Source organism: Engystomops pustulosus, chromosome 2 (assembly GCF_040894005.1).
Source record: "Engystomops pustulosus chromosome 2, aEngPut4.maternal, whole genome shotgun sequence".
In the NCBI taxonomy this organism is placed as follows: Eukaryota; Metazoa; Chordata; class Amphibia; order Anura; family Leptodactylidae; genus Engystomops; species Engystomops pustulosus.
Window position 1 is genome coordinate 173,222,057 of NC_092412.1, and position 16,170 is coordinate 173,238,226.

Consider the following 16,170-nt stretch of genomic DNA (forward strand, 5'->3'; position numbering starts at 1 on the left):
TCTGCGCCGTAGCTCTACTGCGCTGAGTCATGCGAATAGCGCTGAGCGTAGTACAGCTACTGCGCAGAGACGATGTAGGTTCATGTCTGCCCAGGAGCCAAACCGCATCGGGGGTTGCGGGATGTCAGCGGTAATCTACTGCAGACATCCCCGGCTAACACCAGCGGTCGGAATGGGCTCCGATCACGGGTGTTTAACCCGTTAAATGCCGCAACGCGACCGCGGCATTTAACATGCCTTCCGGTGGTCTTTACCCTACAATTTCGGGGGAGCCGATCGTTGCTGATCGGACCCCAGATGCCTGAAGGCAGTGCCTTTAAGATGGCGTCTGTGACATGAGTATTGCAGATTATTACCATGAGCAAGCAATCAGATTGCTTGTTCATGTTCCATGGTGGAAATAGAAAAAAAAAAGTTTTTCAATAAAAAAATAAGTTAATAAATCACTAAAAATGCCCATAAGCCCCAAAACATATAAAGAGACATATAACGCTCAAAAAAGTCTAAATCATAACACAAACCCCACATATATAGTATCACCGCGTAAAACTGTAAAAACCTGCCAAAATAATGATATTTTACCTACTAAAGCCCACAAAAAATGCTATAAAAAGTGATCAACAAAACATATGTACTCCAGAATGATACTGGTGCAAAGTACAATATGTCCCGCAAAAAAAGGTAAAAATGTTATGCCACTTGGAAGACGGCGATGCAAAAATTATAGATTTCCCCCAACATTAGGGTTTTATTTAGCAAATTTAGTAGAACATAAGAAAAAATATTCATGTATGGTATCCGTGTAATTGTATCGCTCCATAGAATAAAGATACATGATTATTAGGCTATATGGTGAACACGAAAAAAAAAAAAAAGTAAAAAATCCAGTACAAAATTGTTGCTTTTCTACTAGTGACCTCAAAAAAAAAAAAGTTCCTAAATTTTCAACAATAGGGGATATCAACCCCAAAATGGTAACACTGGAAAAAGTATCTCGTTCCGCAAAAAAAATGCTGTCACATGGCCCCAATAGCAAAAAAGTGAAAATTTTATAGCCTACAAAAGGGGCCAATGAGGAAACTAAAATCTTGGCAGCTGAAGGTCCCTCCTTCCTTTCTGCGCCTCACTGTGCGCAAGTTGTTTAGGTGGTAAATCTATCTGCCATTTTCGAAATTTGAAATCATCGTGTTTTCAGGCAAATTTTTTAAAAAAAATCATCATTTTTTCTTTGTAAATAAACGCAAAACTTATCAGCCAAAATTTACCACTAAAATGAAGTACAACATGTGAGGAAAAAACAATCTCAGAATCGTTTAGATAAGTAGCAGTGTTCAAAAGTTATAACCATATAAAGCGACGCAAGTCAAAATACAAAAAATGGAACTGAGCCTTAAGATACAAAATGGCTGTGTCCTTAAGTGGTTAAACGTAGTCTACTAAATAATGGGCCATGCTGTGAAGGTACACAATTCACCAGGTATCAATCTGGCATATTGTTAGAGACATAAAACCATAATGTAGTACAAAGTATAATCATTATTAGATCATTCATATTAGACCAATATAGTTTAAGGTCCACAGGCTCTGACTGAGATAAAGTGGGGTCCCAGGCTTACCTATCACCGCTGGAAGGAAAAGGAGAGTTGTCAATGTAACAATGTTTTCGGCGCTAAACGTGCATGCACCTCTAGTGCTAGTGTATTATTGAGAATCACCCAACTTAGCTTAGGAGGAAATAGAAGGAAAAGGACACCACCCCCTTTCCCCCCACCCTCGTAGGAGGTCACTAGGAGTAGCAGCCAATCACCAGTAGAAGGTTTGTGTATATAACAGTAGTCAGTTTCAGTACTGTGTAATGGACATGTCCCTCAGGTGGTTTAGGAAGACAGCCAATGAAGTATAAGGGGTGTGCGTGCCGATAGTAGTTAGTGTAGTTATGCAACTGCTCACACAATGAAGCAGAGTTGAGTGTGTGAGTTCTCCCATAATGAAGCAGGTTTACGTGTGTCAGTGCTCACATAATGAAACAGAGTTGAGTGTGTATCAAAGCTTTGCAGGAAGTAGATGCCATTGTGACTGTGTTGATGCTTGGATAGCAAGCAATGTGTGTGCCTGGATTAATTTTCCATCTTTTATTTAGTTAAAGAATAGATTTATTGAGGGTTCATTAATTAGAACTCATACTTACTTTGTCCAGCATTTACTGCCAGCCTTTGTTGGTATACAAACTCTAAATGAAGTCAGGCATACCGGCACATACCCTGCAGTTTGAAGACAGGCCGCAGCCAGCATGCTTCACAAAATAGGAATGCTTAGAAGATGGCAGTGTGTATGCATTAGGAGTTCATATAATATTATAGGTTTGTATACAAGGGAAAGTTTTGCATTTACAAATGATAGATCAGAATTGCCGATCTATGAAAAACATCCATGATGAATTTGGCAACCGACCAAAACATACATTAAGTTTTTCAGGAAAAATAGGGGTGAATGATATTAAAGGGATGCCCTGGCACCCATGTGGACAGGGACCAATTTGGCAAGCTCTGTGTAGCACTGTGGAATCTGTAGGCACTATATAAATAAAGAGTTATTGCTATTATTATTATTATTATTATAAATAAAATGTAATGAGACACTGAAGGAGACAAGCACCTCTATTACTTAGCCTTACATCAAATGTTTTTTTTAACCTCACTGAACACCTTTAATGTGATTGGCTGATATCAGCAAGAAATAAAACTTTTTCTACAAGAAGGGTTTTAAATCTTCCAAATGTGTTCTGTTCTAAAGCTTCAAAAGTCAGAACCAACTGTCTTTAAATAATTAACATACCAACTTAAACATAAAACATGGCTTGAAACTAATTCAGAGCAAAATCCCCCTTCAATTATGAAACTATCTTTAGCAAAAAACTAATTACATATTCAATAAACAGGTTGTTTATATAATAAGATTTACTGAAATGGAACACAATTCTGACCTGCAAAAAGAAGTGTGAAAATAATAGTCAACTGATAAACAGCATGTCCCAAAATGTTCTTCATCATAGTACGTGAAATGAGTGGCTTGTTACGACCATATGGTTTACGTAGAAGAAGCGATTCGGTGGGTGGCTCAGTGGCAAGTGCAAGGGATGCAAATGTATCCATAATCAAATTAACCCAAAGCATCTGCACAGCTTTTAGTGGGGAGTCCTGTAAAAAAAAAAATGCAATTAATAACTGTGAACATTTCAGGAATTAAAAACAATATGTTACTAAAAAAATAACAAAACAAAAAATAAATCACTATAGACCAGTGGTCCTCAGCCGCGGCCAGAGATGGAGCCGTGGGACACCTGGTCCCGGTCTGCGGTCAAAAGAACTTAAAAATAAAAACTGTAAACTTAAAGGGCATTTACTACCAGGATGAAGGACTGTATGCAAATGAGCCTAAGGGGCTCCAGGCTCCATATGTGTTAAAGGAGTCTGGTGGCCCTCAGGTTCATTTTCATACAATCTTTCATCCTGGTGGTAGATGTCCTTTAACCTCCGACAATAGTCTCCTCCCCCCCGTGGCTTCAGGTTCTTCTTCGCCCGTGGCTTCCCAGCAGATGGCCAGATGCACTTCTATAAGCGCTGCCTGTGGACGCACACTATGATGGGGCAGATTATGTCACAGTGTGTGCACACTGGCAGCATGCATAGAAGTGCCTTTGGCCAGTTGACGGGAAGCTGCGGGACGAAGAAGAACAACCTGGAAACGTGGGGAGAAAAGAAGCGTTGGAGGTAAATATACAGGTTTTTTTTTTTTTTTTTTTTTAAGGGGACAACAAAAAAGGGGGCATTTTTGATTGGAGGCTGCAGGAAATGACACTTTATATGGGTTGGGGTTAGATATGGGGTATTTGCTGGGCATGCAGAAACCATGGTTCTGGTCCCCGAATGCAAAAAGGCTGCGGACCACTGTATTAAAACACTTTTGCGGCAGCATTTCCTTTTCTATATGAAGGCTTAGAAGTGGATAATGCAAGGCATTTATCTTTTATTTTATAAATGTTATTAAAAAAAGGTTTAATATAGTCCCAAAAGTCTTAAGCCAATATGTGTTAAAGAAAACTTCATCAAGAACAGGCACAAAAAAACCTTACTCACCCGACTGTGCCTTCGTTAAGACACACAGCTCAGACATCCCAGCTTAAACCTGCCTCCGCCCACCAATAAAATCGCCCCCCCAATTTTTTTTTCCTTTTGTCAATGTTGGCCCTGCCTGCTAAAGTGTGGTTCCACCCACCACCATTTGGCCCTGCCCATTGTATGGTTTGTGTAATGGTGAGAACATCTGCAGTTTCCCACACTGTGCTCACTGCTAAATACACCATGCACTGAGAGGGACAGAATTCTGGTAAGGACAGGGAGAGAACATGAACCTGCTCAGGCTGAGATCTGAAGGGACACTGGGCTGACAGTCAAATGAAGGAGGCGTGGTTCACTGGCATTTTTTTAGGGTGACAGGTTCTCTTTAACAAACATTGAGGCATGTAGTTTCTATTATGGGGTAAATTATTTTACTTTTATTTAGGGCTTGCAAAGTAACTTGAAAGCTGAAGAAAAAAAAAATTGCTCTCAAAGTTCCAAAGCTCATAACTTCCTAGATAAATGAGAGGGTACTTAAATAACCATGCTAACATAGCGCAGACATTCAGTAAAGTGAACTTATTTTGGTGGTATGATCTGTCTGAAAAGCAGAAAATTTTGTACTTTGAAAATGGAGAATTTTTCTGAATTTTTGCCAAATATCCATTATTTTCATAACTAAAAGCAAAATATATCACCCAAAGTTTTCAACTAAAATCAAGTACAATGCCTGAAAAATCACTTGAATATGTTAAAGCTTTCTAAAGATATAACCACTTATAGTGACGCATGTCAGATTCTAAAAATAGGGCTTGACTAGGAAGGTGAAAAATGGCTTTGACGCCAAGGGGTTAAATAAAAAGGTAGAACAATGTAGAATTGAAATGACCATTACTTTATTCTCTCTAGAAGGGAAGTTTTAAAAGTTGACACAAAGTACATAACAAATACTCATTATATATCTATCTATATAAATATAAAGAGGATAATAAACAAACACCATGCATATTCTTACTTGAGTGATGCAGGCTCCAGTGAAAGCAACAATGACAGCAACCACATTAACAGTTAGCTGGAACTGAAGAAACTTGGAAATACTATCATACACATTGCGTCCCCACATAACTGCCTTTACAATACTGGTAAAGTTATCATCTGTCAGGATAATATCGGATGCTTCCTTTGCAACATCTGTACCAGCTATACCCTAGTGGAGAAAAAGCATCAAAATATTTACAAAAGTATAATACTTAAAATACATACTTATATGTATTTACTTATACAGTATCTCAGAAAATTCCCCACATTTTTGGAGTTACATCTATTCATGAGACAACAATGAAGATATGACTCGTAAAAATGGAAAGTAGTCAGTGCACAGCTATTATGAGTGTGTTAATTTTTTTCTAAAAAAAAATAATAAATTGGTGTTGCCTTAAAATAACTCAACACAAGTGATGAGTGGACCCGAACTACAATGTTCTTGTCCGTGCTGAACCCAGACTGCAGACAGAAGTTCGTGTTTGTCGGGTTGTCTGCTCACCCTCCGTGCCATTAACAACTTTTTAAATGCGCCGCAAGCACAACATTGTTTTCCCAAGAATTATCCATCCCCTTGTGTTGTCATGTGTTTGGCTGGTTCGAAAGCATATTGGAAATGTAAGCAGCTGTGTTAAAATTTTCACAATGCTTTAGGTCGCGGTCACACATTCTGCTAGCGTTGCTTTCATAATGTAATGCTAGGGCATGGGAGGCGGGCCTCAGCCCGATTGTTTAAATGCAAGACACAGAGGAGCAGGTTAACCATCACATGCATTTACCAAGAAACGCAAAAAAAAAAAAAAAAAAAAAAAAAAAAAGAAGAGGAGGAGTAGTGTCTCAATTATTTGTTCTAATTTTGATCTGCATCTGATTTTCGCTTCAAAGATTGCGTTGTTTCTCGTTTCGTTTCAATCATGTGATATTCTGTCTGACGATGCTGCCGGTTGCCTGGGTAACTGAAGCGCCGCCAGAAATAAGCATGTGATCCATCTTGTGATGTTCTGGCTGACTCGGCTTATTCATTCGATCCGTTTCCCTGTTGGATCAAATGTGGTAAGCATTGTCCCTTTGGATATATAAGACTAGTTGAATCAAGAACAGGAGGACACCCCACGAATGGGTAAGTATAGAAAATTTAATAGAATATTGCTCAGGTCTGTCGCGTCTCCTCTGCCATGACAATCCGGGAGAATTTTGAGTAATCCCATCTGGTCTGAATGTCAAAAAACAAGATGAACGAGAAAAAACCTATGTCTTCTCGGACAAGGTGGGTGCCGTGCCGGTTCCGTGCACAGAAGGGCTGAAGGTGTACTGGATTATATGTGGCCATAAACAGTGGAAGATCTAACAGACAGTTCAATTGATATACAAAGTATGGGATTTTTGGGATGGACAAAGTTCACTTTGCTCTGGCACAACTCTGCTCCTCAGTTATCCCCATCTGAGGCACTAAGGTTCTCACAACTATTAATAATCCACAGAGCTTGCAAGTCTCTTGAGATTCTGAGGAAAATAAGGACAAGATCTTCTGCAAGTTGGCCCAAATGTGGTGGGCAAGATGCGGATGTAGTACACAAGTTTTGGGGTTGTACTGAATTACAGTCCTATTGGACTGCTGTCTTGGCACTGATTCATGAGGTATGTTCTATTACTATTTAACCTCCCTTGTTAACATGCATGCTAGGCTTCTTTGGAGACGCAAGTGCTGAGAGGTCAAGATCACTGTATGACGTATATGCTCTACCAGGTGCACAAGTTAATCGCCTCCCATTGGATACAACTCACTATCCCTAGCATCACAGAACTACAGAATCGGTTGAATAACTATATCGGATTGGAAATGGCTGTATATAAAAAAAGAGGGGTATTGAAAAAGTTTGATGCAATCTGGAGTGGTTGGATAGTGATCCCTGGACTACGTTCAGCCCCACTGCTAAGAGATGCATTGAACCCTGTCTCTATCATATAACTGGATCAGTGTTAAAGGTTGGGGAGGGACCCCTTGGGCTTATCTTCATGGCCACTCCCTCATTCCATATAGGACCCGATAGACCCCAGTCGGTGTTAAGGTCACAGTGTAGCAGATGTATTAGCTATCCTAAACATTCAAAACATTACATATAGCTGTGCCGCCATTGTCATCTTCAACCTGGGTGGGGGAAGAAGGCGGTTAAGGTTTGTTTTAGCTGTTACTGTATGTTTGTTCTTGTATGTAATGTACAATTAATGTTATGATGTTTGTTAAAAAATGGAAAATGAGTGGGTTTTAATAAAGACATGTGAATTAAAAAAAAGACTCCTCTCCCCAGCTGTTGTGTTGTATTTCAAAATGCTATGTAAACTCCTAATGCTGCATCCACACTATCAGGTTTTTCAACATGTAGTTAACAACATATAAAAACAAGCCTGTTTGCTACAGGCAGGATTGGCATGACAAAGCGACATCAACAGTGTTTATACAGTTATCTGTGCAGACATGTACAACTTACAAGCGTATAATGAAACAGGATTTTGCTTATTAAATAGTGCATGGGAGGAAGGGTGTTGCGTTGTTTCTCTTTTCGTTTCAATCATGTGATATTCTGTCTGACGATGCTGCCGGTTGCCTGCCATGCACTATTTAGTATTAATAAGCAAAATCCTGTTTCATTATACGCTTATGAGATATAAGTTGTACATGTCTGCACAGATAACTGTATAAACACTGTTGATGTCGCTTTGTCATGCCAATCCTGCCTGTAGCAAACAGGCTTGTTCTTATATGTTGTTAACTACATGTAGAAAAATAAAATGTGTTTAAAAAAAAAAAAAAAAAGAATATCACATGATTGATCACATGCTCATCTCTAGCGACGCCTCAGTTACATTGTTAGATATGTCAGATATTGTATGTTGATATATATGTTTTTTTTCACAAAAAGAATGATATATTATATTTTCTGTTTGGACGCTCACACCCTTACTGCCTATCACAGGTGGCTTAATCATTCAAAGGATAAATTTGCACACAGGACTAAGCTCAGACAGACCATGACTAAGAACGGCGTGACCGTTTGAAACGCGTTAGTGGGAAAAGGAATTGCACTGTGGATGTAAAGATTTTATTGAAATAAAGATCAACGGAATTTGGAATTTGGCTGGACCATCAAATTATTATTTGTTGCAGCTGTGATGCCTGGTAATACATCCACAGGTTTGGGAGAGCCAGTCTCCCCTCATCCTTACCCCACTGGATCGTTTCTAACCTAATCTAGAATGCTTCCCCTTCCACAGTAAGGAGCAAAACACTTTATCTAGCTGTCGAAAGAGTTTCAGGGGTATTCAAATGGGGGCGTTGTGAAACATACACAGCCACTGGGGCATTAGAATCATTTGAATTAAATTACAACAGTTCAACAGGGATATTGGGAGCTTGCACCATACCTATTCTTTAGACTTGGACCTCTTCAATAAGGGTAGTACATTGAGGGTCGTATAGTCTGCTGGGTTATGAGAAACCATTAATCCCAAATATTTAAACCATTGGGTACATTTTATTTGTGTCTCATCCACTCACAGAAGCTGGGATTTGTCCCAAGTCCAGATTTGCTGGAACGTAGTATATGAGCCTGGGAAAAGACGCAAGTCCATAAAGTCCAACCTTTAAGAATTAAACAAATGTTTTTTCCCCATAACTAGTGATATTTTTCCACTCTTGAACATGTACATAGAGTCTGCCATAACAACCTCCTGCGCCAGAGAGTTCCATAGACTCACTGCTCTTACAGTAAAGAACCTTTGTCTATGGCAATGGTAGAACCACATCTCCTCTAATCATAGAGGATGACCTGGATCCTGTCTTTGGATAGATCCTTGTAATGCCGTTCAAGTATTTGTAAATTAAAATGAGGTCTCCCCTTAGGCGTCTTTTTCTAATCTGAATAACCCCAAATTTTAGTCTATTCCCCCATGCCCCTAATAATCTTGGTTTCTCTCCTCTCCATCCTTTCCAGTTATACTATGTCCTTTTCATACACTGATACCCAAAACTGTACACAATATTCTATTAGGTGGATCCTTAATTAGGAGCGTCTCAGAGAGACATACTATAGATCTGGCCAAAATGGCGCCACGATAGGTGGCTGCCTGTGTGCTGTGTTCCAGCACTTTCTCCCATTCAACACCCCCCCCCCCTCCACCCTTCAGGCTCACAGAATCTTTGCATGGATCACCCCGCGACTTGAGGACCTGAGTGATGTGGCGGGGGACCGACGTCCGGCAGTGGAAAGAACCTTTGTCTATGTTGAAGGTAGAGGATGCCCCCTTGTCCTGGTCACAGGCCTAGGTATAAAAAGATCTTTGGAGAGATCCTTGTACTGTCCGTTCAGGTATTTGTATATTGTAATGAGGTCTCTCCTCAGACATATTTGTTCTAAACTGAATAATCCCAAATTTTTTAATCTGTCATTGTATTCTAGTCCCCCCATTCCCCTAATAATCTTGGTTGCTCTCCTATGCACCCATTCCAGTTCTACTATATCCTTTTTATACACTGGAAAGAACATGTGAAAAAAGCCTAAGGTTGTGTTCAAACGTTCAGTTTTTCAGATGCACTTTTCAATGTCCAAAAAAGGAGGAGTAGCATCTCACTTATATGTTCTCACCCATTGTGTTCCACACCTGCTTTTGGCTTTGAAAACTGCGTATGAAAAACTGAACATGTTAATGTCCCCTCGGTGAAAATGACCAAATTGCGCCCAATTAGCCATTTTTCCTCTCTGGGGTGCTGTGACTTGTTGAAGGTCTCAGGTGTGAATGGAGAGCAGGTGTGTTAAATTTGGTGTGATCACTCTCACACACTAGTCACTGAAAGTTCACCATGGCAAAGAACTCTCTGAGGATCTGAAAAAGATGATGAACAAGAAAGATACCAAACAGTTTTCTGAAGAAAAGAAGACTATGTATTACTGGAACCATGTCCTAAGCTCATTTGATTCAGATAACGTCAAGCATGTCACAGTAACCCAGTGAGGAATACAGAGACAAGTGTGTCTTGCCTACAGTTAAGCAAGTAGTTGGATTTTCATGGTTGGGGCTTCAGGGAGCTGCAGTTCACCGACAGAACCACGAATTCCGACTTGTACTCTGAAGCAGAGATACTGAAGCAGAGCAGGATGTTCTCTCTCCTGAAACTGGGCTGCGGGGAATTATTAAAACATGGAAACCACCACAATCACACCTCCAAGACAACAAAAGCTTTAATAAAGAAACCGTGGTTAAGGTGCTGGACCGGCCATGCAAGTCGCCAGACCATAGCCCTACTAAGCATCTGTGGGGTATCCTCAAACAGGATGTAAAGGAGGGGAAGGTCACTAAGTTCCACCAGCTCAATGATGTAATCAGTGGCAACCTGTGAAGCTCTATTAAACAACAAGCCCAAGAGAGTTAATTAAGTGCTGGAGAATAATGGTAGCCGTACAAAAATTTGGAATTACTTTTGGAACAATTTGGCCATTTGCACTTAGGGGTGCCATCATGTTTGAGTTATTTTGAATGCACACAAAATTTACACTGTTATACAAACTATACACTGGCTACTTTACCTTGAATCAAAGTGTCATATCTTTATGTATTATATGTAATGCGCCAATATTATAGTTAAACGTATATACTTATATTATGATTTGACAGTCGCTATCTTAAAGCATAACTGTCATTTGAGATCATTTTTAATATTTCTTTGTGGGGGGGATATTGTGAACATTTTTTTAATATAATTCATTCACAGATTGTGCTTCTAAAAATCACGCTAATCCATTCTATAGAGTTTCAAAAAGGTGAGCAAACGCGGCACATCCTTAAAACAATGTAGATCTTTATTCGGGTTTCTTTAAAACATCACAGGTGGTAGAGATATCGCCTATGCGTTTCGAGCACGTCCGTGCTCTTAGTCATGGCATATATTCTACTAAACAAGTAAAACATTTAAAACCATAAACTACCAATCACCGTAAAGGAGGTGTGTGCACCCACGTGGGGAAAGAACGTCACAGGGGGTATGTACTTCCCGTGGCGTCATCCCAGGGATGTGGTCACCTAAATAAACAATATATTAGTATTGTAACATTGTATAACAAGAAACGTTAATATCTGACTGCAAAGGTAATTCTTAATATGAGGATAATGTTGGGGAACAAAATGCAGGAAAATATATCAACAAAATCTCTTTATATAAAACATATCGGAGGATATAACATGCAGAAAAATATATACAGCAAAATCTCCTCATGTAAAACATGAAGATGAAGAAAAGGAGTGAATAAATTAATAAATCAAGATGTTTGTTTTCCCATAAAGGGGATCAGAGAAATAGGATGAATGTGCGTAGAAGAAAGAGAGATCCGATCTTAGATTGAGACCTAAAGGGGCCCTTGTCCCCAGACTGAAAATCCAAAATGCCTCACGTTTTAAGAGGACTCTACGTGTGTCACCTCCCCTCTTACCTCTATAGATTTTCTCTAAACCAAAGAAACGGAAAGAGGAAACATCTCCTGTGTGGACAGTAGCAAAATGTCTGGACGCTCCCGACATACTGGTTTCAATGCTTTTGGAGCAGTCCCGTAGATGTTCCGCAATCCGTGTCTTTAGTTTTCTCGTGGTACAACCTACATAGGACATATTACAGGTTTCACATCTAATCATATAGATTATAAATGTGGAATCACAATTGATAAAGGTTTTTATCGAATGTGGTCTGACACTGTTACCAAGTGGTAAGGAAACTGTCTGTTTGGCATATCGACATACATTACAGCGTACAGACCCACAACGGTAAAAACCCCTTGTATTCAACCAGGTTCTCATATTTTCATTATTTGTATAGTTTTGAAAGAGACTGGGGGATAATTTGGTACCCAAAGTGGGACCTTTTTTAGAGACAAAATTGCATCCATTTTTAAGTATTGAGTTCAACTTGTCATCCTGATAAAGAATAGAGAGGTTCTTTTTTAAAATTCTTATTATATGAGGAAAATCAATACTATACTGTGTTGAAAGAGTAAAGGATTAAAACCTCTTCGTATTAGTTCTGTTTTTATTAATATTGGATTCCAGACGGCTCTGTCGGTCTCTCGATATGGCGATGTTGAACGCCATCACATCCTGTCACACCCATATTCCATGGGTTACCCAAGATCCATAAAAATATCTTATGTGTATGGTTAGACAGATTATTACAACCTTTAGTCCTTAAATTACCAGGCTACCTAAAAGATAGTAAGGAGGTCCTTAAAGTTTTTGATGATTTTGTGTGGGATAAGGAATATGTGTGGGTTACTTGTGATGTTAGTTCCCTTTACAGTTCCATTCCTCATGATCTGGCAATAACTCCATTAGCACATCATTTATACAAATCAAGTTTATATTCTGTCGAATTATGTGAGTTTTTGATTGATGTAACAAGATATCTACTAACACATAATTTCTTTTCATTTGATGGTGTTTTCTTTTTGCAGATTAGGGGGGCGCCGATGCGGACTCGTATATGCTGGTGGGAGGAGGAGTTCATTTATTCAGAATTGAATCCATTTTTGGGGAGCATTGCCTGGTACGGGCGATACATCGACGATATACTTATTGTATGGTCGGGAGGTGTGTCGTCCGTACCAGGCTTTGTCACCCATTTAAATACCAATAATGTCAATTTGAGTTTTACATTTGATTTCAACAAAAATGAGGTAGCCTTTTTGGACCTCATGTTAACAGGATGTGCATCAGAAAAAAAAGAGTTAGAACAACTTTATTTAGGAAGGAAACGGCAGGGAACACAGTTTTGAGTGCCAGTAGCAGCCATCCAGCACATACACTGAACGCCATACCCGTGGGCGAGTTCATTAGACTTAGAAGAGCATGTACGGATGAGACAGATTTTTTAAATCAAGCCAAAATCCTTAGCCAGAGATTAATGTCTAGGAACTAACCCAAGTGGTCCATAGATAGGGCGTTCAACATCGCCATATCGAGAGACCGACAGAGCCTTCTGGAATCCAATATTAATAAAAACAGAACTAATACGAAGAGGTTTCAATCCTCTAAGGTTACTTTTTCAACACAGTATAGTATTGATTTTCCTCATATAATAAGAATTTTAAAAAAGAACCTCTCTATTCTTTATCAGGATAACAAGTTGAACTCAATACTTAAAAATGGATGCAATTTTGTCTCTAAAAAAGGTCCCACTTTGGGTACCAAATTATCCCCCAGTCTCTTTCAAAACTATACAAATAATGAAAATATGAGAACCTGGTTGAATACAAGGGGTTTTTACCGTTGTGGGTCTGTACGCTGTAATGTATGTCGATATGCCAAACTTGGTAACAGTGTCAGACCACATTCGATAAAAACCTTTATCAATTGTGATTCCACATTTATAATCTATATGATTAGATGTGAAACCTGTAATATGTCCTATGTAGGTTGTACCACGAGAAAACTAAAGACACGGATTGCGGAACATCTACGGGACTGCTCCAAAAGCATTGAAACCAGTATGTCGGGAGCGTCCAGACATTTTGCTACTGTCCACACAGGAGATGTTTCCTCTTTCCGTTTCTTTGGTTTAGAGGAAATCTATAGAGGTAAGAGGGGAAGTGACACACGTAGAGTTGTTTGCGTATATATTTTTTCATGTTTTTTCTTGTATTTTGTTCCCCAACATTATCCTCATATTAAGAATTACCTTTGCAGTCAGATATTAATGTTTCTTGTTATTCAATGTTACAATACTAATATATTGTTTATTTAGGTGACCACATCCCTGGGATGACGCCACGGGAAGTACACACCCCCTGTGACGTTCTTTCCCCACGTGGGTGCACACACCTCCTTTAGGTGATTGGTAGTTTATGGTTTTAAATGTTTTACTTGTTTAGTAGAATATATGCCATGACTGAGAGCACGGACGTGCTCGAAACGCGTAGGCGATATCTTTACCACCTGTGATGTTTTAAAGAAACCCGAATAAAGATCTACATTGTTTTAAGGATGTGCCGCGTTTGCTCACCTTTTTGAAGCTTATGGATCCTGTCCGCAGTCCAAGCGGCACCACGCGACTGCACTCCTACACGTGCCAGCTATACGTGTTTGGAAGAACCTCTCGGTGTGAATTTCCCTTAAAGAAGTGTGACGAGTGGGTGAGCTGCAAAAAAACTTTTTTTCTACTTGTCCATTCCATAGAGACCTGTATTCCAGCCTGTAATGTAAAGTGTGTGTCTATGGAGGCTACATAAGCTCACATCTAATCTTCTGTGTGTGGACGGAAACAACTCTGAGATGGGAGCATTAACTCCTTCACTTTCAGAATGATTTTTTAGCATATTGCTCATAGCATACTACAGCGAGGAAGGGAGCAGAATGGGTTAACACTCACGACTGTGTAAGAAACAGAAATGGAGAGAGATCCTTCCTCACTCTAGTTCTTGTAAAGTAAGGGGTACTTTGCAGTCTGCTCTTTTGCAAACTAAAGAGAATTTCTTAAAGGTAACCTGTCACCAGAAGGCAGAATTTCACTGGTGACAGGTCCCAATAGGCTCTGCATAGTACATTACAGTTAGATTCACATCTCTGCTCCCCTCTGTTCGTGTAATATCCCCTGATAAAGCTTACCTGGCTCCCTGCCAACAAGTCCTAGCCAAGTCCCAGGTGATGCCTCTTTTCAAATCCCAATGTTTCGTTGATACTTTGCATAACCCTCAGATCGGCCCCGCTGGTAAGTATTCCGTTATTTACCCTCCCACATCCTCCCTGTTCTCATCCCTCCCTCTATGACATAGGCTCACCGCACAGGAAACCTCGTGCCTGCTCGGTGACAGAAGAGTTATGCAAAGCAGCAAAGAAACAATTTTGAATGGAAATGAGGTATCACCCCAGGACTTGGCCAGGACTTGTTGTCAGGGAGCCAGGCCTTTATCAGGGGATATTACACAAATGCTGGGTAGCAGAGTTGTGAATCTTTTAATGTACTATGCAGCGTGTATTGGGACCTGTCACCAGTGAAATTTTGCCTTCTGGTGACAGGCTCCGTTCACTGAAGTATATTTAAAAAAAAAAATGTTCACATTGTTCACACAATATCTAAAATCATCTGAAATGACGGTTAAATATTAAGCTCTGCATGACACTTGGAGTAATGAATGCCTTAAAAATGCATTTAAAATGCAACAGTCATGTATGACAGTTTAATGCTATATACCATGGCGAATCCCACATCTGCTTTCTTTAATGCGGGCCCATCATTAGTTCCATCACCGGTGACAGCTACCACTTGTCTTTGTTCTACCACTGTGCTGTCAATGATGCCTAGAATTGACACACAATTGATACATATTAAAAGCAAAAACTAAACCAAAGTAATAGAAGTAATGGTGTACGGATTAGTCTGCAGCATTACCTTTTACCAAAGTGTGCTTGTCTGTTGGAGATGATCGCGCCAGCACACGAAGCCTAGGCCAAACTTTGTCCAGCTTGTCTTGCTCCACCTGGCAATTTTATGACAGTTATTAAAATACAACACAATGCTTGCTAATAATCAAATGTTACACTACATTACAATAAAGTATGTTACTGTCTCTGAACAAACATTGCATAGTAAAAGACATTTTAAAAGTTGCTCAATGTACTCTCAAATAACCAGGTGGCTTAAACTCTCAGGCAGATTTGGGCCATTTGCCATAGATACTTGGGGTTTGATGTGTTTTTTCTTGACAGGTCAGCAATTGATACCACACATGAGGTGTGTGTGAGTAACTGTAAAGCTTTTTTTTCACAAATCAATAGCTCTTGGGATGTAAAACGACTTTGCTTATTATCTTTGTTACTTATTTGCAGCAGTTTCTTTGCTATCCCCCTCAGATAACCTCACAATGTCCTGATAAGCCCTACAAGTCCATAGCTTGTTTACACAATGTTTCTCAGCAGGGGAGGAGCTGCTGATCCCTGCTCACAGAGGAGGTCATGCGACAGTGTATGTAGCAGT

At 39.7% G+C, this 16,170-nt stretch overlaps 1 protein-coding gene across 5 annotated transcripts in view; it reads right to left on the reverse strand.

Annotated features, from left to right (window-relative positions):
- The window catches only part of ATP2B4 (ATPase plasma membrane Ca2+ transporting 4), a 240,537-nt gene that overhangs the window by 54,699 nt on the left and 169,668 nt on the right, over window positions 1-16,170 (reverse strand). For all 5 annotated transcript variants that reach the window (XM_072137311.1, XM_072137308.1, XM_072137307.1 and 2 more), the window contains 4 exons: window positions 15,586-15,673; window positions 15,388-15,494; window positions 5,134-5,325; window positions 2,984-3,197 (listed from right to left, as the gene is read on the reverse strand). In XM_072137311.1, the coding sequence (XP_071993412.1) occupies window positions 2,984-3,197; window positions 5,134-5,325; window positions 15,388-15,494; window positions 15,586-15,673 (601 nt within the window). The remainder of the gene's footprint in view (window positions 1-2,983; window positions 3,198-5,133; window positions 5,326-15,387; window positions 15,495-15,585; window positions 15,674-16,170) is intronic.